General features: G+C 48.1%; 1 protein-coding gene across 4 annotated transcripts in view; it reads right to left on the minus strand.

The window, feature by feature from the left end:
• The window catches only part of Rnf157 (ring finger protein 157), a 67,153-nt gene extending 45,761 nt beyond the window's left edge, over positions 1–21,392 (minus strand). For 3 of the 4 annotated variants that reach the window (XM_031350993.1, XM_031350996.1, XM_031350994.1), the window contains exons 1-2: positions 21,062–21,392; positions 5,482–5,600 (exon numbers count right to left, since the gene is read on the minus strand). In XM_031350993.1, the coding sequence (XP_031206853.1) occupies positions 5,482–5,600; positions 21,062–21,149 (207 nt within the window). In that variant the 5' untranslated portion in view covers positions 21,150–21,392. Of the gene's footprint in view, positions 1–5,481; positions 5,601–9,476; positions 9,616–21,061 lie in introns of those variants that run through there. The other variant, XM_031350995.1, reaches the window with a different exon arrangement.
• Positions 21,393–27,304: the final 5,912 nt, after the last annotated feature.

Genomic DNA, 27,304 nt, shown 5'->3' on the forward strand with positions numbered 1-27,304 from the left:
AAAAAAAAAAAAAAAAAAGACAGAAAGGAAGAAACCTTGTCTCTAGCTGAGTATTGGTGGCACTTCTAAAAACCAGCACTTGAAAGACAGATGCAGGGCTGGAGAGATGGGTCAGCAGTTAAGAGCACTGGCTACTCTTCCAAAGGACCTGGGTTCAATTCCCAGCACCTAGGTGATAGCTCATAACGGACTGCACCTCCAGTTCCAGGGGATTTGGGACCATCACAAAGACACACATGCAGGCAAAACACTAAAGCATTTAAATCGCTAAAATCAGAAAGAAAGAGAGGGAGGGGGAGGGAGGCAAGGATCAGGAGGGGTTCAAAGCCACTGCTACCCAGCAAGCTTGAAACCCGCCTGGGCTACCTGAGACTGTCTGATAAAATAGTAAGCTTGCCCTTGTTCTGGAGGTGCAGCTCCGCGGTAGAACGCATCCCCCTGCACACATGCTAATAAGAGCATACAATTCGGATGCTGCATTTGGTACAACTCTCGGGCACTTCTCTAGAAGACCAGGAAGCAAAGCACACACGTGCTCCTGAGTTCTTATCAGCCTTGCTGCAGAAAGCGTGAGGGGCGAGGTATGAAACAGACACAGAGAACACAGCATGAGGGGAACTGTCAGGACGGGCTAAAATGCCCGTCCTCCCTCGGACAAGAGGAATACTATGTAGACTCGTGGCTGCAAGCAGAGAGAAGGCTGACGTGGCGAAGATGACAGTTCCGGCTGACTAAATTTAGAGCTTTACCGGTTTTCCTCCGCAAACTAACTCCAAACAGGAGGACAAAGAGGCCAGTAACTGCTCTGCCTGCCCTTTCCAGGACCGGGATGGACTTTACCATGTATTTCTCCTCTGTGGTTCCCAGAGCCCTTCAGAAGCCCAGGGCATCGCTTAATAGCACTGAAGAAGCTGGGAGCGGGGTGCACACTTATAAACCCTGACTCTTTTGGAGACAATGCAAGAGGGTCTTGGGGCCAGTCTGCGCTACATAGGAAAAACACTGCCAAAACCAAACAACAAACAAAAATAAAAAACCCAACCAGCACATTGAACCCTACACACGTGCTAAAGGTGCAGAGCTCAACAGCAGGTCATTTGCTTCCCACGTGTGAGGCTGTCTGTCTGACAAGCCAATAGACAATAACGTGAAGGCACAATGGATGGTCCATCCACCCACAGTGAGCAGCAGCTGAAGAGATAACTGGAGGAAGAGCTGGCAAATATAGCTGTCACTGTTCTAGGCTGCTTCTCATCCAGCAATCCGAAGGCATCTTCCAAGCACTGCATTCCTCTAAAGTCAGAACCATCCCCATTTTATAAGTGGGTAATCTGAGATCTTCCAAGGTCACAGAAGTTAATGGTAAGATAAAAATAAGATTTTAAACCCTGATTCCCACTTTCTTCAGCCACCTATAGGGACATACATGCACTCATTCATTCAAATCCAACCCTAAGAGGTGATTAACAATTTGCCCGGATGCAGTATGCTGGGGGTGGGGGGTCCCTAGCACTCCAGTGTAGGAAAGGGAAGGTTCCCAGAGCCCACGTGGAAATGACAGGAAATATCTGTTAAGTCCTACAGACCCCAGGAGGCAGGAAGTTCATTTACATTTCACTATGACGATTCATTTCAGTACCTTTCTCTGGCTGTTGTCCTCCCCTCCTCCTCTCTGGAAAGAGGATTGGCTCTTGCCCCCTGCTGCTGGATGGCTTTAAAAGGCATCTTCTCTACTCTGTAACCCGAAGCTCACAAGCAGGCACCCAGCTCTGTCACTTGAGAGTCTAGTCAGTTCTCCAGAACTTAAGCTCCGTGTCTACTCTCAGTTTCAGGATGTCCCCCAATCAAACCCAAAGCGTGTCTTGGCCAAGCCAGAGGTCAGCTGAGCAGATGGAATTCCATCCCCATGCTTACTCTCTGAGGGAATGCTCCAGGGGGGCACGGCAATTCTGGAGCCCTTTTAGATCTCAGCCAACCCTACCGCCCTTGGCGATCCCGTCCACACAAAGGTTCATGGCCAGGATGTGGGAGATTGGCTCTGCCTGACCGTGACCAAGCAGCTGAGTGCTGAGGCTCTGAAGCAGGCAGTGAGGTCCAGAAGCTCACTGGCTCCCTTGCAGGCTTGGCAATCTTAAACTCTGTGCGCCTGCTGAGTGAGCGCCGTTCTCATGAGGCTGGAGACAAGATGAGATAACACACATTGCTGCTTAAGACAACCGAGCTAAGGAGGGCTCCATCCATGTGGAGAGGGAGAGGGACATACACGCTACACCTGTCCTGTACACTGCTTTCTATTTTAGAGATAGCGGCTCGTGTGATAGCCCAGTCTGGACTCACGACAACTCTCCTGCCTCAACGTCCCAAGTGCTAGAGTTGTCTGCTTGTTTACTTTCCAAGAGAGGGCTTCTTTGTGTGTGTAGCCTTGGCTCTCCTGGAACTCTGTAAACCAGGCTAGAATTGAACTCACAGACATCCTCCTGCCTCTGCCCCCTGAGTGGTAGGATTAAAGGTGCCACCATCATTGGGCCTGAGTGCTGGAGTTATAGAAATGAGGCGCCACAGCTGGCCTGTTTTGGTTTTTTGAAAGTGTCTCCATGCAACCCAAACTGACCTCAAACTTGACCCTCTCCCACCTCAGCCTCTAAAGTACCACATTACAGGCATGAACCCCATAACCAATTTAGTATGATTTAAAAAAAAAAATCTCTCCAGGCGGTGGTGGCGCACACCTTTAATCCCAGCACTTGGGAGGCAGAGACAGGCAGATTTCTGAGTTCAAGTCCAGCCTGGTCTACAGAGTGAGTTCCAGGACAGCCAGGGCTACACAGAGAAACCCTGTCTCGAAAAACTAAAAAAAAAAAAAAAATCTCAGGCTGGAGAGATGGCTCAGTGGTTAAGAGCACTGACTGCTCTTCCAGAAGTTCTGAGTTCAATTCCCAGCAACCACATGGTGGCTCACAACCATCTGTAATGTGATCTGATGCCCTTTTCTGGTATGTCTGAAGACAGCTACAGTGTACTCAAGCATTAAGTAAATAGAAAAGAAAAAAATCTCTGTTCAGCACTAAACATACATGATGAGTGCTACAGAAACCAACATTTCAACAAGAACACCAATGTGAACACTCCTGGGGTGGCGGGCATGGGGGGCTCAGACTTAAGGTCAAGGTTGAATTACCTAGTAATTCAGGAGGAGCTCAGTCACGCAGCTCATCTCCACGGAGATGTTAACGAGGGGGAAAGTGTGCCATCAGGAGCACACCTCCATAAAGGAATCTCTTGCTTGTCTTCAGGCCGTCTTTACAGAAGAAGAGGTCACACACACACACACACACACACACACACACACACACACACACAGAGACTGGCCTAGAACTTGCCATTTAGCCCAAACTCAACATGAATTCACAGAACTCATCTCAGCATGGTGGAGAGACATGTCCCTGCACCTTTCCTTAGAAAACAGTACGACAAAGTACTATGTTAGGAGAGGGTTCACCCAGGATAGGGTGAGAGCCAGCCCCGCCAACCTTCCTGAGCACAATTTCTCCAAATTACCCAGCAGCCCCAAATCTCTAAAACCGTCCCAGCCTAGGAGGGGCTGGCAGCCTCTCAGGCACTGTAGCCCACTCAGCTCTCCAGGCTGGTCCTGCCCCGGGCCAGCCTGCCTCCCTCACTTGTGTCAAGAGGAGCAGACTCAGTCACTTCGGCCCTATGTCCGTAGCACCTACCACAGAACTGGCACATGGCAGTTGCTCAGTGACTGCGTGCCAAGTTTACAAATACAGGGGTGTTTTAGACTTACACTCTGGGCCTCCCTTCAGGCAAAAGCCCTTTCCCACCAATCCAGTCAGTCAGCCCCAAAGCCCCACCCAAGTCCGTAAGCACTGAAGCAATCGCCCGCAGTCCTCCCTCCCACTCTCAATTCCTGTAGAACTCAGTCACTGCAGGTCTTCTCTCTTATCTAAAATTTCCTGTCAAGTCTTCTTTTGTTTTGTTTTGTTGTTTTGTTTTGTTTTTTGAGACAGGGTTTCTTTGTGTAGCCCTGGCTGGCCTCAAACTCGGAAATCCACCTGTCTCTGCCTCCCAACTGCTGGGATTAAAGGTGTGCGCCACCACCGCCTGACTTCCTGTCGAGTGTTCATTCTGCCCCACTAATGTGGAAGTTTTTTGAAGAAAGAGTTCTCAGAGGCAGCAAGAGGCAAAAGAGTGATTTCCAGCAAGGCAGATCTACTTATAAGACAGGGAGAAGATTTCATGTAAAACACTGGAAAGGGCCCTGCGCCAGGCACACGGTCACTATATGCCAGCTTCTACCACTACTTTCAGAAGTGCAGGTCTCACTGATGAAGTGAAATGAGAGTGACAGCCAAATCCTGGGACAGCTAGCTACGGTGGCCCGGGCTTGCAATCCTGCATTCAGGAAGCGAAGGCAGAAAGACTTGAGTTCTAGACCACAGAGTGAGGTCCAGGACAGTCTGCCCTACCAAGTGAAACGGTTAAGAAAATAAAATATAATAAACTTGGCATGGTAGTCCACACCTTAAGCCCAGCACTCAGAAGGCAGAGGCAGGTAGAGTTCTGTAAATTCAACCAATATGGTTTCTATAACAAATTCCAGGACAGCCAGCGCCACGCAATAGAGACTCTGTCTCAAAAACCATATAATAAAGTCGTCCTCTGAGGCCTGGAGAGGCAGCTCGACTATCACTCATAAGCCCCTAGCGTCACAAAACAGTATGTCCTCCCTCGGACAGGTCTTCATGTGGAGGACATTTGGAGTTCATATGGAGTGCCTGGGTTTCTTCTGCACACGGACCACTCTAGAGCCATTTGGCAGCTGTTTTATAAAGCCTCATGCAGGCGCGGAGATGGTACCTACGCATTTAAAGTTTACAGAGCCTAAGGGTTGACTCTGTAGCCTAAGATCGCCTTGAATTCTCAGCAGTCCTCTTGCCTCATCCTCCCAAGTGCTGGCACGACTGTGTACAACCCAAAGCCAGGGAAACTTCATCCATTCACTCGACAGATTATTTACCAAGGCTTTTTATTTTGTACCAGGCTTTGTGTTAGGTCTAGCACACGACTGTAAACACAGTTCTTGCATTCACTGGTCAAGACTGTTTAAGGGGGTGCCTTAGAAGTGGGAATCCTCAGGAAAGCTCCAAGCTCCCCCAGTCTTTTTGTTTTGTATTGCTTTGTTTTTGTTTTTTCGAGACAGGGTTTCTCTGTGTAGCCCTGACTGTCCCAGAACTCACTCTGTAGACCAGGCTGGCCTCGAACTCAGAAATCCACCTGCCTCTGCCTCCCAAGTGCTGGGATTAAAGGCGTGCACCACCACCACCCGGCTCCCCCAGTCTTGCAGCACCAAGACACTGGACCCGTAGAGCCCCCTGCCACATCAACACACGTGTTTTTAACAGGGCTGTCTGAACTGGTCACCTGAGGCCCACAGCTAGTAATAAGATTATACACCCTTACCGCCACTGGTCTGTTTCCCAGGAAGTTCAGGTCGCTGTTCTCGCCAAACAGGTAGCCCTCCGGATGCGTGGAGTCAAACTTCTCCCCTCCCATGATGAAGTGGCTGGCAAAATAGCTGCCTGCAGAGGGACAGACCAAAAGAATCAGACAAGCAGAGGGACCCAAGGCTGAACGAGGGGGAAATGCTGGGAGAAAAGAAGAAGTTAAGACTCTCAACAAAGAATCAGACACATTTCTTCTGATTTCAGACCCTGGCGCAGAATCAGCAAAGCCTCATCAGAACCGGAAACGACCAGGAGGCCATTTCTATTCTTGTAACAAGCTTGAGTCCGTATGCTGATCTAAAATACCATTAAGCAAAAGCCACGGAAGTCCATGAACGGACACTGACGGACCTATTGGTATTTTGCTGTGTGTGTGTGTGTGTGTGTGTGTGTGTGATTGACCGTTTCTCCCTCCCCACAGCTGGGTCTACAAACAGACCACACACACAGTTTTTCACAAGGGTCCTCATGCTCACGTAGCAAACATTTTAACAATTGAGCCATCTCCTGACACACTGCTTGTTTTTGTTTGTTTGTTTGTTTTGTTTTGTTTTCTGAGACAGGGTCTCCTCTGTGTAGTCCACGAGGGCCTAGAACTCGATATGTAGACCAGGCTAGTCTTGAACTCACAGAGATCTGCCTGCAAATGCCTCCTAAGGACTGGTACCAAAAGCATACACTGCCACCACATGACCCCTGTTCATTTTTTGAGACAGAGTTTCACTCTGTGAAGCCTTTGCAGGCCTAGAACGAATGATCCTCCTGCCTCAGCTGCCCAAGGGCTAGGATTACAGGCACACACTACCAGGCTCAGCTTGGTCCTGATTTTTCCACCTCATCCTGAGGTGGTTCCTGAGCGTTTGAGAGTCTTGACTACAGGTCTTGGCACATTTATACACAGACGTCATCTTTGCCTGGGTTTTTAAATGTAGCTCATACCACACAGTCTCCGCACCCTATACCTCCGTGACCCTTCCAGTGCAGGCTCTCCACACCGACTTGCTGTTGAACAAGGGAGGTGGGCGGCAGCACAATGGTGTGTACCTGCAATCCTAGCCCTTGCGAGGCTAAGGCATAAGGATCCAAGGCCAGCCTGGGCTACAAGGTAAGATCATCTCAACAGTCAACAAGAAATTTCGGGACAGTGGCAAGCCTAGGGGGAGGGCTCTCAACCTGTGGGTCCCAACCCATTCTGGGTTGAGTGACCTTTTTGCTGGGGAAGACCATCTTGCATATTATATCAGAGATTTACACTGTGACTAATAACAGTAGGAAAATTACAGTTATGAAGTAGCAATGAAAATAATTTCATGGTTGGGGGTTACACAACATGATCATGAACTATATTAGCATTAGTAGGAATGTTGAGAGCCACTTATCTAGAGGCATATTTTAACTTTGATAGGGACACGAATCCTTATTCTAAATGTCTTGGTTGGCTGGCTTGCTTGCTGGCTTTGGGTTCTTTTTGAGCAGGGTCTCACGTAGCCTTAGGCGGACTTCAAACTAGCTTAAGTTGCTGAGGCCAGCCTTGAACTCCTGCTTGTACAGCCCAAGTGCTAAGATTACAGGGATGCTGCACCGTATCCTGCACCCTCAAATTTCTCTAATCGGATCCTGGGGTAGACTAGCCAAGGAAAGGACTCAGACCTTAGAATCTAAGTTTGTCAATCTGCTCTTATAATTTGACTCTCAAATTAATGCAAAGAATTAAGCCACAAAAGCCTTGAGTATGATACAGCTAGAGTAAATATAAACTCCTAGGCAGCTGGAATTTCCGAGATTCTTTTCAGTGAGCTGAAAAACTGAGTTTTAGCACTTTCAGCTACAGAGCGCCCAACAGAAGGGAGAAGACAGCTGTAGCAGAAAACAGGACTGAACGTTCAGATCTTCCTTTGTAGACTCTGAGCTTTAGTTCAGAGCACCCTACTAAATCTGACCGTGTGGCTAAGATCACTCCACCAAAGAGTGAGGCCGATCTTAGACTAACGATCAGGAAAACACTTGCAAAGAACAGCAGTGCCCGAACCAAAGTAGCAACGAGCTGCTCCATGAAACCTGCCGAAGCCAGAAACACAGTAGCCGGCTGCTGCAACGCAGCACACACCCCAGAACGACACCACTACCATCCATTATTCATACTGCACACTTGCCGGCCCTATTTTCCAAGCGCATAATTGATAGAGGGGAGGAGCTTAGCTGTCCTCAGTGGGAAGTAGTCTTCTCAAATGAACCTGCAGTTGCCGTTGGCTCAGAGACGGATTTCCTATACAGCAGGAGTTATCTGCTTCTTGGACATCAGGTGAAATTAGGAAAAACCATCTGGCTGGATGTGCTGTTGTGTGCCTATAGTTATAAAAACCTGAGCTTCATACTGAGACCCAGCCTCAGATAACCAAACCAAACCAACCAACCAGCAACAAAAACCAACCTAAACAACAACAAACCCAACCTAAACAACAAAACCCAACCTAAAAGCTGAGAGAGATGTAGTTCAGAGATAAAACATTTTACATAACATCTATCTCCACAGGGTCCTGGGACCACGCCCAGCACTGCGGACACAAGACACAAGACAAGATGAGCATTCGTTATTTATTTAGTGACATGGAGGGCGGCTGTTCCAGTAAGGAATGTTAGGAAGCCATCTTGGTGTCCAAAGTATGGGACCTGACGGTAGTCCGGCAAGACTGTGGAACGGGAGGTCACTGAGATTGATTGGTTTACATAGCACAGTGATCTAACCCAGCCGGCCAGGAGCTCTAACAACCTGAGGCACCAGGGTAAGCAGGTGGCAAGGTTCTACTAGGAATTCATCTTGCCTTTCTTTCTTTGGAGGCTGGCTCTCACGTGACATGCTAACCTCAAAGTCACCAGGTAGCTGAGGGTGACCTTGAACGGCTAGCTCTGTGGCCTCTACCTCCTACGTGCTGAGATCGCAGGTCTCTGCCACCATGCCTGGTAAATCTCACCAAGTTTTATAAGAAGGATCTGAGGATGGTGGTAGCCTGCCTTTAATCCCAATACTCTGGCGGCAGAAGCAGTTGGATCTCTGTGATCATAGGGGGTTCCAGGCTAGCCACGGCTGCATAGAGAGAACCTGTCTCAAAAAGATACATAAAGCTGAATGTAGTTTTTGTCTTGTATTAAAATCAAGGGCTGCCTGATGCGGTGGCAGTACAGACCTGTAATTCCAACACCCAGGAGACAGAGAAAGATGGATCGTCAGTTCAAGGCCAGGTTAGCCTACATATTGAAATTCCATTAAAAACAAAAACAAAAAACAAAACCCCATCCAAGTGTGTAACCCAGCAGAATGCGCCTGTGTCCCAGACACACAGGAAGCTCCGTCAGGAGGATCACCAGGTCCAAGAGAGCAAGGACAGCCTGCCCTCCTCCTACCCTCAAATCAAGTGTTGATATACAAAATTTAAAATCACTGCCAACAACACACAGACTAAAAGGATTTTCGAGGGGCGTGGTGGGGCATGCATGTCTTTAATCCCAGCACAGGAGCAGGCAGATCTTTGTCAGTTTGAGGTCAGCCTGGTCTACAGAGTCTGTTCCAGGAATACTAGGACTGCACAGAGAAACCAAAGATGGAACTCAGCGCTATCTGCAAAGCTTATAGTGCCTCTGCCTTCGGCCCGGTGAGGGCCCTGTGGGTGAAAGACCCCAGTGACTGAAGAAAGACTATGGCTAGGAAACAGCAGAAGCAAAGCGAAGAGAACAATGTGTAAACCCAAATCCCTGTTACAAACTCAACCCCATCGACAGTCTGAGAGAGACTAGGAGCAGCGGAGGAGACCACCCACTCCTCCTGAATACAAGCACACACAGACGCAGGAAGAGGCCAGGGCATGCAGCCTCGGGCGCAAACCTGTCTGCCTTTCCTTTTGCTGTTCTGCAGTGCGGTACAGAGAGACAATGGCTGAGTGATAAAATGCTCACCCCGATAAAGCGCAGGGAACGTTTCCTTTCTGGCAGAGGCAAACAAGGCCTGTAAATCAGACCTTTAGTCTCGAAAACATTCTGTTTTCTACACCAAACAGCAATCTTTTGTTTTGCTTATCTTGTGGAGGAGCCAGTATGTTCAGCACCCAGTCTCCTGTCCAGAATAAAATAGGAAATGAAACAGAACTGAAGGTGGCACTGCCTGTTAGAACTCTACAAACACCTCACTTCTGAACCTAGATAGAAAATTTAGACCATAGATGTTTTCAACATATAATTACTGTAGCATGCCGAAGAGCAAAACACAACCCCACATGTTTAGACCTGAGAAATGTTGAGTGGCAAAATTGTGGCAAAATTCCAAACCCAAACCTCCAAATTTCCAAGTCATAAAAACCTTATATTATACAGGGCAAACATGCAAATAATTTTGGATTTTTGCAGTGGCTATCTCATGCTAATGGCTCTTGCTGGGAAGCCTCTGCATATTTTCCCTTATTAAGGTCACAGTGTAAACAAATGTCCTGCCTGCAAGCGGGAAATATTAATCTTGTACTAGTTACTTTTGGAGTAATGGAGTTATATACTTGATTATTCCAATAAAAGGAACTGTATTTAAAAATAATTTTTTATTTAATGTAGCTTAACAACAAAGCCCAATAAATTTAATTGGGCCGCACAGCTGGTAGATGCCAGCACTGAGATAAAATCTAGCTCTGTTTGGTTTTCTTTCTAAAGCCTGTATTTTGACGACCTTATCACAAAATAAATAGGCAACCCCTCCCCCAAAGGCAGAGGACAGGTGCTATTATTCGCGCAGTAAATGGCCTTCATTTTAATAAATAAGCAAGGCAGAAGGAGAGTGAATGACGAGGTCTCAGAGGTGACAGACAGACTAGGCTGGGCACAAGAAGGGAAGAGCTGGAGACATTGGGAAAGCGCTTCCCATGAAAGCGGAGGGCTGAGTTTAATTCCCAGCACCCACGTAAAAAGCTGAGAATAGCAATGGCATGCTTGCAATCCCAGCACTGGGAAGGAAAGGCAGGTGGTCTCTGGGGCTCAACTGACCTAGCCAGTCCAGCTAATTGGCAAGCTTCAGGTTCAGTGAGAGAGCCTGTCTCAAAAAATAAGGGGAGGGGGAACAATCTGACCCCAAGAAAGCACTCATGCACATACATAAACACATATACCTCACACATGCTGACATGTGCAAAAATGAAAGCATGCACATGTTCATAGGATCGTTTTTTTTTTTAAAGATTTATCTATTTATTTAATGTATATGAGTGCTGTATAGGCCTGCATGGAGGAAGAGGGTGTTAGATCCAATCACAGATGGTTGTGAGCCACCATGTGGTTGCTGGGAATTGAACTCATGACCTCTGGAAGAGCAGTCTTAACCGCTCTGGAAGAGCTCTTAACCTGCTGAGCCATCTCTCCAGCCCTTGTTTTTCTTTTTAAATATTTATTATTTTTGCCACGTTGAGAAATGAGCTTAAGGCCCCACAGATGTTAGTGGGAACACTGAGCTGCATTCCCAGCTCTAATTTTTTTTTTCCAGAGACAGGGTTTCTCTGTGTAGCCCTGGCTATCCTGGAACTCACTCTATAAACCAGGCTGGCCTCGAACTCAGAAATCCATCTGCCTCTACCTCCCAAGTGCTGGGATTAAAGGAGTATGCCACCACTGCACAGTTCAACTCTAATTTTTAAAAATTTAAAATATTATGGGGGCTGGAGAGATGGCTCAGCAGTTAAGAGCACTGACTGCTCTTCTAAAGGTCATGAGTTCAAATCCCAGCAACCACATGGTGGCTCACAACCATCCATAATGAGATCTGACGCCCTCTTCTGGTGTGTCTGAAGACAGCTACTGTGTACTTAATAAAATAATAAATAAATCTTTAAAAAAAACCAAATGTTATGTTCCTATAACACAACAAATTCAGTGACTTACAGGAACGACCTTCTGACACACGCCCAAGAACACAACCAAATTTTCCCAACCAGCTCAGTGGAAGAAGGCAGCCACAAGGCCGTCCACTGTTTCTATGGGGTGGGAACAGAAGCAAACATACAGAGACAAGAACAGAGCATAGTGCTGGAGATGGCACGGGAGTTTTTGATTTCTGTGACAAGGCCTCAGTAGATAGTCCTGACTGACCTTGTACTTCCTATGTGCCCCTAGCTAGCCTAGAAATTGGAGCGATACTCCTGCTTCGGTCTCACAAGAACTGGAATTACAGGCTGTGGTGGCTCAAATGAGAATGGCCCCCACAGGCTCATGTATGTGAATGCTTAGTCAATCAACTTTAAACAGTCAGGTGGACTGGTTAGGAAAGCTTAGGAGGGGACTTTGTTGGAGGAAGTATGTCAGTAAGAAAGTGAGGTTTAAAAGGCCCACGCCACGCCCAGGGTCTGGATCGGTTTGCTGCCCGCATCAGGATGTAAAGCTCTCAGTCACTACTGTCCACTGCACCATACCTGCCTGTGTCCTGCCACGATGAAAGGAACCTCTGAAACTGTGAGCCAGCCCCACAGTGAATGCTTGCTTTGTAAGCGTGGCCACGGTGTCTCTTCAATACCACAGACCTTTGAGTTAAGACAAAGGTGTCAGCCACCCCCTCTGAGGAGGCAAGGAGAATTAAGTGGACCAGGCACAGTGGGACATTTTGGAGGGCTAAAATGTCCTCAACTGGATTCGTGGTAATGATGACCAAGACCAAGCAGATTTAACATTCACAAGTTAGTTTAAAAGACTGCCAAATTCTTTCCAAAGTGGCGGAGCCATGTTACATTCTCCTTAGCACTGCATAAGGACTCTGATCTCTCTGCGTTGGCATTTGATAATGGCTGCCTTAGGCATCCTAAATGGTATAAAGTGGCATGTCACTAACTCGGAGATGTTTGGTTTTGGGGGTGAGGGGTGAGACAAGGGTCTTGTGTAGTCCAGGCTGGTCTCCTCCAACTTGCTATGTAGACAAGGGCAGTCTTGAACTCCTGATCCTCTTGGCTTCGGCTCCTACGTGCTGGGATTACAGGCAAGGCCCTGCGTGCCTGACTCTTTTCTCATGGACACTTCCATTGCATTTCTAGCATACCTTTCAGTGACCACGACTGCCTTTCCTTAGTAATTACATCTCTCTATGTCTTGTCTTTTCGGCTCCTCCATGTTGTCTTTAATTATGTGTAAGTGTGTGCGTGGAAGTGAGGGTGGTTGAAGAGGCCAGTGTTGGTTGCCCAGGAGCGAAGAGTTACAGATGGTGTGAGCCTCCTGATGTAGCTGCTGGGAACTGAGGTCCTGTGAACAGCAGGCTGAGCTCTTGATCACTGAGCCATTCTAGCCCAGTGTCTTCTGTCATTGTCGTCGTCTTTGTCGTCATCATCATCATCATCGTCGCTGTCTTCTCCTTCTTCTCCCCTTCTCCCCCCCCCCTCTCATTTTTTCAAAACAGGTCTCTCTGTGGAGCCCTGGCTGTCCTGGAACTGACTCTCTAGACCAGCCTGGCCTCGAACTCAAATAGATCCACCTGCCTCTGCCTCCCAAGTGCTGGGATTAAAGGCACCTAGCTCCAATGTCTTTTTTCTAAATATTGGTTGTTATATTGTAAGTGACGTGTATGTGGGAGTCTATGTGTGGGCATGTGAGTGCTGGAGTTCGAGCGAGTTGTGAGCTGCCTGATGTGAGTGCTGGGCATTGAACTCGGGTCCTCTGGAAGAACACTGTGTGCTTTCATCCACTGAGCCATTTCTCCTTCCTTTTTTTGTTAGTTTGTTTGCTATGTTTTTGCTTTAGTTTGTTTTTTTGAGACAGGGTTTCTCTGTGTAGTCCTGGCTCTCCAGAAGCTTGCTTTGTAAATCAGGCTGGCCTCAAACTCACAGAGATCCACCTGCCTCTGCCTCCGGAGTCCTGGGATTAAAGATCTGTGTCATTACCAGCCTTTTTTTTTTTTTTTTTTTGGTTTCTGAGCAGGGTTTCTCTGTGTAGCCCTGGCTGTCCTGGAACTCACTCTGTAGGCCCAGCCTTTCTTAAAACCTTTTAAATTTTACTTTTTTTCCTTTTTTGGTTGCTGTTGTTGTTTTGGTTTTTTTACTTTGAAGGAGTCCAAGCTATGTTTTTTCACTTGTGTGGGTTGTGCTTTTGAGAGCTGGGGATATAGCTGAGTGGCAGAACATGTTCCTAGCATTTGTAAGGCCCTGGGTTCAAGTCCCAGCATACAGACAACAAAAAGATGTCACTTGATTGTGCTCTCGGTATCATTTCTAGATTTCTGGATAATCCAAATCAAATACTTCCTCCTATGTCTTCTATACTTTTACATTTAACTCTTAGCTTTAGGTTTGAAATGTAACTTCCGTAATACACAATTCACCTATTTTAAACTGTATAATCCAAGTATAGTGACACATGTTTATAATACCAGCATTTAGGAGGTGGAAAGAAGATCTATCCCCACCGGGGCTGGAGAGATGGCTCAGCCCTCTGCAGTTAACAGCAGGGGCTGCTCTTCCAGAGAACCAGGGCTCACTTCCCAGTGCCCACCTGGCAGCCCATAACTGTCTCCACCTCCAGTCTCAGGGGATCCTCACACAGACATACACGCAGGCAAAACATCCATGTACATAAAAATAAAATCATGATTAAAAACAAAGAACACAGCATATGAAAACAAAATGATAGAAAAAGATATATCCTCATCAACATAGCAAGTTCTGGGCCAGCCCGAGCCGTACAGATCCTCATCTCAAAAACCATACACATATACGTGTCTATGAGAGTCTGTGTGTGGGTGTGTCCATACGTTGGAGGCCAGAATACACATTCAGATAGAGAGTGTGTGGTTTGTCGTGCATTCAGGGCTGAGTACAATTCACCCTTATCTAATTTTAGAACGTTTTCACTACCCTAAAAGAAACGCATTAGCAGTCATTTTTCTTTCCCGCCTCAGCTTCCGGTGAATCTACTTTCTGTCTCTGCACTTCTTTCTCTTCTGACGTTTCACGTCGATTGCATTTGGTGTGGTATCTTGAAGCTGGAGCCTTTCCTTCAGCATGTCTGAGCAGTCATCCACGTGGAAACATCTGTGCTGCTCTCCCCACTGCCTGGGACTATTCCTCTGTGTGTGTATCCTGCCTACACATTGTTGTTCCATTTGTCGGCTGAGTCATTTCTGCCTTTCACTATTATGAAAAAGTGATCTGTGCAAATGCTGTGTGAATTTACTCCTTTGGGTGATCGGCATACACAGTAAGTGGTATGACTGCTCAGCCACATGGTAACCAACCACTTGAGAAGTTCTGAAATCGTTTAAAACTGGCTTTCTTTTCTGATTGATTTTGATGCTAGATCTCACACTGACTGGCCCAGGCTAACATGGAACTACATTGTAGCCCAGGCTATCCTCTTAACACTGAGCTGTTCCTCTTCCTCCAATGCTGAGGTCACCATGAGAGCCACCACGTCTTGTGGGTAGGGTTCCGGGGCTTCCATTTGTCCACATCATTAATAATGCTTGCTCCTATTTTGTTGTTGACAGCTATCCTAATGGATGTGACTTATTATCTAGTTGTAGCTCACATTTGGGAGGGTGAAGAACTACTGCTGTAACCCGGGATAGTCTGAGAATCTTCCTGCATTGGCCTCCTGAGAACCCACCTTTCCCCTGGGGTAGCTGCTGTCTCTCTGCATGTGCTTATCAGCCACTATCTATCATTTTTCAGAAATGTCTAGAAAGTACTTGCCTTTTCCTTTTTTATCAATTTATTTTGATTTATGCACATTGCTATCCTGCTTGCATGCATGTCTATGTGAGGGTGTGAGTTACAGCTGTGAGCTGCCATTCAGGTTCTGGGAATTGAACGTGGGTCCTGTGGAAGAGCAGCCACTGGCCATCTAGCCAGCCCCCAATACTAAACATCTTTTGGTTGCTTGGTTGTTTTTCTGGGGTGGGGAGTGTGTTCTGTTTTTGAAGGCAGAGATTCTCTGTATAGCCTTGGCTATCCTGGAAATTGCTCTGTAGACCAAGCTGCCCCTGGAACTCAGAGACCTGCCTGCCTCTGTCTCCCAAGTGCTAGGTGTGCGCCACCACATCCAGTTACTCTGCCTTTCATGCTATTACAGAAGTTCTTTATGTATTCTAGGTGAAAATCCTTTATTGTATGCATGACTTGAAAATGTTTCTTTCCAGGATGCAGAGATGGCTCAGAAGTTAAGAGCACTGACTGCTCTTCCAGAGGTCCTGAGTTCAAATCCCAGCAACCACATGATGGCTCACAACCATCTGTAATGAGATCTGATACCCTCTTCTAGTGTGTTTGTAGACAGCTACAGTGTACTTAGATATAATAAATAAATAAATCTTAAAAAAAAAAAAGAAAATGCTTCTTTCTGTTCTCTGGATTGTCTTCTCACATTATGATTCACTTTTAGTTAAATTTTTGGTGATGTCAAGAAAGGTTTCCACCCCTGCTGGTGTTAGTGCATGTCTATTCTCACACACTAAACAAGGACTCTGCCACTGAACTATGTTCCAAATTATAAATGGTCAAAGTGCACCGTATTATCTGCTAGTATAAAACTACCCTCCTGACACAATTTCTTCAAAAGCTTTTTCTTCTTCACTGTTTTATTCCTCCCCACAAACTGTTTTTGATAAACTCAATACTTCACATAAATTCAATACTGAATGGAATGATCAGGAGAGGATTTCAAAGCCAGTATGGGCTACATAAATACATGAAACTTTCTCCAAAAAAGGTCAACTAATAATCAATGTATTTATTCCTGGCTCAGAATTTTCTCCCATTGATCTAAAATATGCCTCTGTTGCAGCGATACCATATTGTCTTTTAAAATTACCTTTTAAAAAGATTTAATTATAAAAAAGTGTGTGTGTGTGTGTGTGTGTGCTCATTCACACACATTGTGAGTGCAGATGCCCAAGGAGTTCATAAATGGTGTTAAATTCTCTGGAGCCAAGGTTATAGGTGGTTGTGAGCCACCCTGTGTGGGCGCTAGAAAATGGGTTTGGATCTTCTGCAAGAGCAGTCTAAGCTGGTGACTGTTGAGCCATCCCTCCATCTTGTCTTAAGAACACTTTTAATAGCATTAGAAATTGTATCCAGGGCCTTGTGTATACGGTAATAGTATTCTACTATTGAACCATATTCCCAGTCCTTATGTATTGTATTAATTTCTTTATCAATAGTTACTTTTAAGGTTTTGAAAAGCTTTTTTTTTTTTTAATGTGTATGAGTCTTTTGCTTGCATCCACATGCTGTATCCCACATGCATACCTGGTGCCTGAGGAGGCTGAAAGAGGGCATTGGTCACCCTGGGAATGGAGTCACTGTATAGGTACTGGGAATTGAACAAGGTCCTCGAAAGAGCATACAGAGATTACAACCGCTGAGCCATCTTTCTCACCCTTCTTACCATTTATTTTAAAATCAAGAATTCCAGATTATCATCAGCTGCATCCCAGGCCAGCCTGAGCTACAGAAGACTCTATCAAAAAGGTACCGTGGCTCCGGATGCATCCTAGTTTGTAGAGTGCGAGCTTCTCATCTCTCATTATGAATAGAGCCCTGGATTTGCTCTCATGCCTGTAATCCTAGTACTTGAAAGTATGTGAGCGTGTGTGTGTGTGTGTGTGTGTGTGTGTGTGTGTGTGTGTGTGTCTGCGCGTGCGCGCACGCACACGCACAGGAAGCCAAGCAGTTCAATGTCTTCCTCGGCTAAACGATAAAGTCATGGCCTGTCTTGGAAAAAAGAGAAATGAATGTCAAAAGCAGGTATCCTTTCCTTGCTCCTGATACGAGCAAGGAAGTGCTCAGGATCACCGCCATGGCGCTCATTTCCTGGGGACATCCTCCATCAGCCCAAGGAAGTTCCTTTCTAGGTCTAATTTGGCAAGCGTTGTTGGTTTTGTTTTGTTTACTTTACTTTGGTTTTTTTGAGATAGGGTTTCTCTGGCTAGCTCTGGTTGTCCTAGAGCTCTCTATGTAGACCAGGCTGGCCTTTAACTCAGAGACCCATCTGCCTCTGCAGACTCTCAGGGTTAAGGGTTTCTTTCTTTCTTTCTTTTTTAAGATTTATTTATTATATGTAAGTACACTGTAGCTGTCTTCAGACATACCAGAAGAGGATATCGGATCCCATTACAGATGGTTGTGAGACACCATGTGGTTGCTGGGATTTGAACTCAGGACCTCTGGAAGAACAGTCAGTGCTCTTAACCGCTGAGCCATCTCTCCTGCCCGAGTTAAGGGTTTCTAATCACAGATGAACGGAGGTTTCTACAAATATGCTGTCTGAATCTACTGATACAATCATGTAGCTTCTGTACTTTATTTTACTGATATGGCGTATTAACACTAACTGACGTCATGGACTGAATAGAGATTACACTAATGGGACAGGGCCTGTGTGATTCTGTATTCTTATAATTGTTCACGTACATAGCTTACCTCTGACACTAAATGATTAGCAGAAACGTTTTACAAGAAATATAATTTAAAGATTTATTTATTTATTATATATAAGTACACTGTAGCTGTCTTCAACACAACAGAAGGAGGCAACATATCTCATTATGGATGGTTGTGAGCCACCCCATATGTTTGCTGGGAATTGAACTCAGGACCTCTGGAAGAGCAGTCAGTGCTCTTAACCGCTGAGCCATCTCTCCAGCCCCAAGAAGTGTAATTTTAAAATAGTGATTTTTTTTTAAAGACTGCATAGTTATTAATTTTTTTGTTTTGTTTTTGTTTTTCGAGACAGGGTTTCTCTGTGTAGCCCTGGCTATCCTGGAACTCAGGCTGTAGACCAGGCTGGCCTCAAACTCAGAAATCCCATTGTCTCTGCCTCCCAAGTACTGGGATTAAAGGTGTGTGTCACCACTGCCTGGCTTTAGTTATTAATTTTTTAAAATGTTTTCCAGCACTTTTGCAACAACTAAAAATTCTGGCTTAGCAAGACTAATTAAACAGCCAAGCACACCTGAAATCCACATCACTTTAGAGCCCGAGACAGGGGTCTTAATAGTTCCTGATAGAGACAGAAGGATGGTGACTCAAAAAAAAAAAAAAAAGAAAGAAGAAAGGAAAAAGAAAAAAGATTAAAAGAGGGAGCCACTGCTCTTGTGGAGGACCCAAGTTCAGTTCCCAGCACCCACACTCAGTAGCTCACAACTGCCTACATGCCTCTAACTGAAGCTCCGAAGAGTCCAATGCCGCTGCAGCCACACACATTTACACACGATAACAACGAGTCCTCCTTTTAAGAGGAAGCCACCATGCTTACATTATAGATATCAACTCGCCTAGTTGATAATTTGTAGTCATTCTTGGCTACAAGTCACTCCCAGGCCAGCCAGTGCTAAATAAGACCTGTTTCAAAAATAACAATAAAAGCTGGGCGGTGGTGGCACATGCCTTTAATCCCAGCACTCGGGAGGCAGAGGCAGGTGGATTTCTGAGTTCGAGGCCAGCCTGGTCTACAGAGTGAGTTCTAGGACAGCCAGGGCTACACAGAGAAACCCTGTCTCGAAAACAAAGTCTTCAAAAATAACAATAAAAACGAATAAATAAAAATGAGTTAAAATTAGGTACACGGTTTCAGAGACTGGCAGAATGGGGAGCACTCTTTTGAACTGTTAAATATTGAATGTGCTAGTTAAGAAAGGCTTTGGAGCCAGATGTGGTGGCTCTTGCTTGTAATCCTTGTGTGTGGAAAGGGGAGGCTAAGGCAAGAGGATTATGTGGAGGAAGGGTAAATATTCCCCCTGAGGCAGCCAACTCTCTCACAAACTCCAAGCTCAGCAAAGCATCCTCCATATTCTGATCGATAAAAAGCTAAGAGACTTAAGAGGAAAAAGACAAGCCGGGCGTGGTGGCGCACGCCTTTAATCCCAGCACTTGGGAGGCAGAGGCAGGCAGATTTCTGAGTTTGAGGCCAGTCTGGTCTACAGAGTGAGCTCCAGGACAGCCAGGGCTACACAGAGAAACCCTGTCTCGAAAAACCAAAAAAAAAAAAAAGAGGAAAAAGACCAACTGCTGCTTTGCCGTTTTGTTTTTTTCAAGACAGGGTTTCTCTGTGTAACCCCGAGGCTGTCCTGGAACTCGGTTTGTAGATCAGGATGGCCTTGAACTCACAGAGCTACAGATACCTGCCTCCCAAGTGCTGGGATTAAGCCCTGCACCCCACACCTGGCTTCATATTTGGGTTTTTAACAAAAGGCAGGTCAGGAAGAGTGGCTCCCATCTGTAGTCCTAGCGCTGGGAAGGAGGCTAGTGGGCCTCCTTCTCGTTGTTGAAATGGTTTTATTTTATTTGAGACACTCTCACTGTGGAGCCTAGGCTCACCCCGAATTTAACAATCCTGCCTCAGCCTTCAGGGTGCTAAGATGCAATTTTAAATAGATAAAAGTAACCATACGGTCATAATTAGCAAGAGGTTTATTAAAAACACTAACAATCCGCTGCTTAACATCCGACCTTTGGAAAGCAAGCAAGCGGTTCTCACTCATTTCTGCTAGGACTCATTCTCTGGCACAAAAGCAGCAAGCCATGGAGCTGCTGGCATTCACTCCACAGGGAGGCAGGTTCACTGTCTGGTCCCAGCTTCCACCTGGCAGAAACTGGATGTGCTGCTGAGAAATCAGCTAGGCTCATTAGCATGTCTTTATTCTACCAAAGGGAGAATGGGATCCTGTCCAATTCTGACACCTCAGTCACTCCACATCAAAATCCACATCAGATCCTCAAGCCAGAGGGAAGGTGGTAGACACGGACGGATCCCAGGTGTCTTGAGATCAGCAAGTTTAAAAAAAAAAAAGAAAAAAAGAAAAAGAAAAGTGATAATAAAGGACATGTAGCTGGGTCCTTCGCCAGCGGCTCAGGCAGCAGTCCTCGCTCAGGTGGACTACTTTCTCATCTGCTGTCAAAACTCTCCCGAAATGCTGGTGGTGAGGATGGAGGCATTGACCCTTTCAAGTGACAGGGTGGGCCAGAAAACACTTTTGCCCTGTCTCCAGCCATCCCTTTGCCAGGAACTAGGAAAGGAGCAATCCAAATGACTCTTGCCAGATTTCTACACATCTCTGTTAACTTAGTTTCCCCCACAACCCCGACAGCCCTCAGGAAAAGCCGAGAACTGCTTAAGCAAGTTCGTCATCCCCCCGCCCCACTCCTCAGGCCCGCAGAAACAAACGCACTTCTAGCCGTCCCACGGGCAAGGATGCGACAGCCCGGGGACAACACCTGGCACAGGTGCGGGTCAGGGATGCCTCTCCAACCCGCAGCTGCTGCAGCGTCGCATCCCCGGCGGCGCGCCTCCCTGTCGCAGAGCAGATTACCACCGGGGACGCCAGTGGTGACCCCGGTGACCCCGCAGGCACCTGCCATCCTCCGCGTGGCGTCGCCGGGGCCCGGGATGGGGGGGGCGCCCCCCGCCCTGCATCCCGAAGACCTCCCCCGCTCCGAGGCCGACTCGGGGCCGCCGGGTCCACCGCGTCGCCCGCCCGCAGCATCCGACGCGCGGCCTCCCCTCCGCCCGGCCCGTGGCGCGCGCCCGGCCCTCACCGGACTTGGGCGGGTAGCGGTACACGGAATTGGACGGGACGTCCACCTCCTCCACGCCCGCGTGCTGCCGGCTCGTCAGGGCCCCCATGGCCGCTGCGATCGCGGCGTCGCCCGGGCTCCGGCGTCCGAGCCTCAGCGCGCCGGCGTCCGGCCGCACGCCCGGTGCGGGGCTCGGCTGCCCGCCGCGGCCCGCTCGGCCGAGGCGCTGCTGCGGCTGAGGCTGCGGGGAGCGGCCCGCACGGCGCGCACCATCCTCCGCCGGGCACCGCGGCGGCGCCTCTGCCCGAGTGGGCTGCGGGGCTGAGCCCGGGGGCGCCGCCGCCTCGGACCGCGTGATGTCAGCGGCGGCGGGCGCGCGGGGGGACCGCGGCGGCCTCGGCCAATGGGGCGGCGGGGCGGGAGCGCCCGCGGCCCGGCCAGCCAATGGGAGGCGAGCTGCGGTGGGAGCCGGCGGCGTGGGCTTCGCGCGGAGGCTGCGGCGCGGACGCGGCCTGGGGCTCGGCGGCAGCGACGGCCGAGGCTCTCTGAGTGTCCCCGAGCCGCTCGGCCACGGCCGCGACGGGCGGAAGGAGCGTGGGCCCCGCCACGCCCGAGCAGTGTCCGGGTGGGATTATGGCTGCGGGTGCGCCTCCCCCGCGGCTCCGGGGAGGCCCGCCTCGAGCTCGCGCGCCTTTGTCCCTGAATCCCACAGGGAGCCGCCCCGCCCTGTCAGCCAGAGCCCCACCTCCTCCGCATCTGTCGAGGTCAGAGCCCAGGGGCGAGCATTCATGCCCCTCCTGCCCCTACCGCCTGAACCTAGGTGCCCTGCCAACCTCCACGTCCCAGATGTCAGCAAGACTGCATAGGGGATGCTGGGCGATCCGCTACGATGTGCCCATCCCTCCGAAAACGCCGTTTGTAACCTCCTTCCCTGGATGGTCGGGTAGCCTTTAGGGATTAGATTGGTAGGCATGAACTTCAGGTGGTCACTTTGAGCCTGTCCCTTTTGAACTGTTCTCAGGAGACGCTGGAAAGAGCCTTGTGTGGCCTATCAGTGAAGAGTCCTCGAATCGGAAAGGAGATCGGGTAGGGCAGACCTAGGGCTTCCCTACACACACACACACACACACCACAGACACAGAGTGGGCAGGCAGAAGACGTCATTGTTCTGTTAATTACAGACATTTATGTATCTGTGGGTATGATGAGGTTTTGGGTTTTTTGTTTTGTTTTTGTTTTTGTTGGAGGGGAGACTGATCAGCAAGATACTTTCCTGTTTCAACATGATGTCAACTTGCACAACATACAGAGTCGTTTGTATGATTCCCTTGTAGTGATTGATTCCCTTGTTTAGGTTTGTAAAACTGTTTTGTAGCTCTGTTTCCTGATCAATCTCTTCTCTTTCTCCCTCTGTGTACGTGTGTGTACATGTATGTATGTGTGTACATGTGTGTGTGTGTGTGTGTGTGTGTGTGTGTGTGTGTGTGTGGTTTGCAGGGGGTGTGGTTTAAGTTTTGTTGTTGATGTTAACATTTTATTTGTGTGTTGGGGGGAGGTCTCCTGTGTCGCCAGGTGATTTCACAGGTCAAAGGGCAACTTGTGGAAGACTCTTCTCTCCAACTGTGTGGATTCTGGGGATGTAACTCAGTTCGTCGGGCTTGGCAGACACCTTGACCCTGCCCCTCCCCTCCCCGTCTTGAGACCAGATCTCATGTAGCTCCTGCTGACCCAGAACTTCTTGTAACCAATGTGGCCTTGAATTTCTGATTCTCCTGCCTCTGCCTCCCAAGTGTATTTTGCATTTTCATTCGCCTGAATTTAACTGACTCGGTGTTAAAGTTACCCTCATCCAGGTCCCAGGCTCCCGGACTGAGTTAGGAGCTCTCCCTGCAGACCCTGGCCCTAATAACCACTAGGCTTCCTGAGGCCCCTTAGGGAGAGAGCTGCAGCCTCCCTCTCTATTCCTTTCTCTACACGCAGACCCTTCCTCCCAGGTGCCAGGTGACTGTGTGTGGTTCCAGCCTTTGGGAGGTAGAGAAGCAGGATCAGGAACTCAAGACTGCATAATGAGCTAGCTTGGGCTACATGAAACCTTGGAGCATATAAAACCACAAAGACCACAGAGTTATAGACAAAAGTGAGGTGGGGGGCTCTCACTGTGCTTCCCACCTCAGTACTGTTAATTACAGGATCCTCAGTCTGGGCCGTGGACAGGAGATTCAACAGTTAACAGCCCTTCTCGGGCTGGAGAGGTGGCTCAGTGGTTAAGAGCACTGACTGCTCTTCGAAGGTCCTGAGTTCAAATCCCAGCAACCACATGGTGGCTTACAACCATCCAAAGAGCTCTTCTTGTTCTTGCAGAGGACCTAGGTTTGAGTCCCCGTACCCACATGGTGGCTCCAAGCCACCTGTAACTCTAGTTCCAGGGAATCTGATGCCCTCTTTTGACCTTGGGGACCTGATGCTGCACATTGCACACAAACATAGATTCAAGGGAAACACTCACGTACAGCCAGGTAGGTGAGGTACAGCCAGCACTTGGGAGGCAGAGGCAGGTAGAGCTCTGAGAGTTCAAGGCCCACCTGGTCTACAGAGTGAGTTCCAGATCAGCCAGGGCTGCATAGTGAGCCCCTGTCTTTAAATAAACAAATAAACCCAACAAACCAAAAGTGACAACACTCATATGACCTCAGCCTGCTTGGAACCTGATAGAGATTCATTCCTGTCTTCTATAACACTTCCCATCCTAGAAGGTGATCTCTCCTCTCATGAAGAAATCATACCCACAGCCCTGGGAGAGTAAACAGACATAAGATAGAGCAACCATGGCAGGGAGGCTCTGTGCCAGGCTTGTTTTGTTTGCTCGCTTGCTTATTTAGAAAGAAAAAAGCAGCTTTACGTAGCTTGCAGCTCAGGAGCCTAACAGCCCAGCTCCCATGGAGTTCTTTAGGCTCTTTTTGAGGTCCTGGACCATATTACCACAGGGACAAGCAGGCAGCCTCTCTGTCCCCCATTTTAACCTCTCACACATCTGGAAGTCCAGTGGATGAAGTAAATGTTACCCATCCCTTAGAATCTTCATCGCAGAGTCTTTGCCTAAAAAAACCTCCCAGCCTATGGGGGCGCATGCCTGTAACCCCAGCACTAAAAAACCTCCCAGCCTATGGGGGCGCACGCCTGTAACCCCAGCACTTGGCAGGCAGAGGCAGGAGGTCCTGTGTGAAGGCCAAGATCTCACTTAGCCTCTGCTGGCCTCAGCCTCTTCTGTAGCTCAGGATGACCCTGAACTTCTGATCCTCCTGCCTCCACCTCCCCATGGCTAGGTTTATAGGCATGCACAGCCACATCCAATTGATTCAGTGCTGGAGATGTTGGGGGTGGAACCTAGAGCTTCGAGCACCCTAGGCAAGCACTCTGCCAGCTCAGCTACATCTCCACCCCCCAAAGACTCATTTTTTTTAAAAGTGATGATCAGAGACAGAAAGGGATAGTGCTACTTTAGAGAGAGTTCTGGGTCCACAAGACTTTCTGGGTACCGAGTTTGAATTCTCGTCTACATTGCAGTCATACTGATACAGTTCTGGAAGGATCGTCACTAGGACAAAGGACACATCAGCTAATCTCTCCAAGCAGCCTAGGCTGGAGCTGCAGAGGCCTGCATTTCTCCCTGAGCCTTCCCTAGCTCTGTTCTGCTCACTCATTGGCGATCTGGGCCAGGGAGAATGCCTGAGGGAGAAAATGACTCAGAGGAGAGGAAAAGCCCAGAAGTGGCTGCTATCAAGAGAGCTATAAAAATGCTCTTAACTTCAAAACCTGCTCCAAGAAGGGTCGTACACTGGATAGGGACATAATGTGTGAATGCCAAGTATCTCACCTCCTTCGTGTAAATACCCATCCTGCACCGTCCCTGAGAGAGTGCCCTCAGACAACCCCACCCTCCAGGGTCTCGAGGTTCCTTCAAACACCTGTGGAAGACAGAAGTAAAAGCCTACAATTGAGCTCCAGGGCCTCCTCAGTCATGGTCCAGGGAAGAAAAAGAGATGGGACCCACAGGTCAAGTAACTTCTAGGACAGCTAGTTCATCTGAGCTGTTTCCACTCAGATGTGCATATTCCGTTTTACCACCCATATGCTCACTTCAACAGTTCCCTCAACAGGAAGGTCTGGGAGCCCGCAGGCAAGAGCTGACAGAAAGACACTGACTGCCCTGGAGCACAGCATTCCCTAGGCAGCAGGGCAGGGAGGCCACCAATGCCTCAGATGACCCGTAAGAGCTCACACAGGCCCCCTGCCACTGGGGCCCGGAGATTAGAGGCCTGGTCTGGATAAACACCAATCTTCTCCCAAAGCCAGGGCCTGTTCATCAGCACCCATGCTCCCATCCATTTCTCGGTGATTGGCTTCAGTGGGTTAAAGCCAACCTCAGGCTGGGGAAATAGAGTCTCCAGTGGAGTGCTTGCCTCCAAAGCAGACACCACGAGACCATGAAGTATTTTGCTGCACAAGCAAGCCAAGCAATTTCTCCTCACTGTGAGTCCTTTTTATTCTCCCTCTAAACATCACGTGTCCCCCACAGGTCTCACCTTACCACGTGAGTCTGTGTCAGCTGACATCACTCTGCCTTGAACCCTCGTTGGAGGAATCAGAAACTGCTGCGCACCAGCAGAAGTCTTTTGGTGCATTTCTCTCTACGGAGTCCCCACAAAAGGAGCTCCACTACACAGTGTAAGGCGGACCAACGCATGCATGTCGTTATCGAAGAATCCTTCATCATGCGTCCTTTCTCATGCTTGCTTTAGCAGAACATCTTCTCTCCTGTGTCTGCTTCAGCAAAACATTCCTTCATATGTCTGCTTTTGCAAAAACATCCTTTCACTTGTGTCCTCTTCAGGGAAACACTCCTTCATGTGTGTGCCCCAGCAAACACCATCTGACACAACCAACTTCCCAAAGAACCCTGAAGTTTCCACTTCATCCTGTTGTCAGGGTGGTCCTCCAACTATTCCGATGGTGGCAAACCTCAGTTGGGTCTGTTGGGTCTTTAACTTAACTCACATTTCCAGTCAGGAGCAAAATGAACGATGATGGTTCTGTGGCCCTGAGTAGCAGGGACTAGTGAGAGCTTAGTGAAGCCCTGCCTAAGAAGGACATCTAGGGTAGATCTCTCTCTTAGCATCGTGAACCCCACGAAGCCTTTCCTTGCTGGGGTTCTGGCCTGTTGCCCAGACATTTGGCATTGGAAAAGTGAGGCATTGTCTCTGCTCACTGATTACTTAGAAGAAATTAGGGGTGAACATAATCATGATGAAGCCAGACGTGGTAGTGTAGAGTCTGAGGCAAGATTTCCATGGAATTCAAGGAAAGCCTGAGCTACATCAGTGAGTTTCAAGCCAACCTGGTCTACCAAGTGAGCCCCTGTCTCAATCAAAAAGTGTATGTGTATGAAAGGGGGTTTGGACAGAGAGATGGCTCAGCAGTAAAACCTGACCACCTAAGTTTGAGCACCAGAACCTATAAGCTGGAGAGAGATAATCATGTCCTGGAAATAGTCCTCTGGTGTCCACCTGTGTGCCCAGGACACACACTGGCACATACACACACACACACACACACACACACCACACACACACATACACATACATACACACCACGCAAACATGCACACACATACATACCACATGCACATGTACACACACACACATACACACCACACATACACATATACACACCACAATACACATATGCACACCACCCAAACATGCACACACACACCACACATACACCACACACACACACACACACACACATATACACACCACGCAAACATGCACACACCACATACACACACACCACACACACATACACATACACAATACACATACACACCACACACACACACATACACACATACACACACCACAATACACATACACACCACACATACACACACAATACACATATACACACACCACACACACATATACACACATACACACACCACAATACACATACACACCACACACACATATGCACACCACCCAAACATGCACACACACACCCCACACAAACATGCATATACACACCACATACACACACCACACACACCACACATATACACACCACATACACACCACACAAACATGCACACACCACATACACACACACCACACACACTCTCACACACACCACTCACACTCATACAGACATGAAAATATAAAACAGAAGAGAACCAAAGAGAATTTAGGAGGTTAGTTCTGTTTTGCT

Source organism: Mastomys coucha, unplaced genomic scaffold, assembly GCF_008632895.1.
Source record: "Mastomys coucha isolate ucsf_1 unplaced genomic scaffold, UCSF_Mcou_1 pScaffold5, whole genome shotgun sequence".
Classification (NCBI taxonomy): domain Eukaryota; kingdom Metazoa; phylum Chordata; class Mammalia; order Rodentia; family Muridae; genus Mastomys; species Mastomys coucha.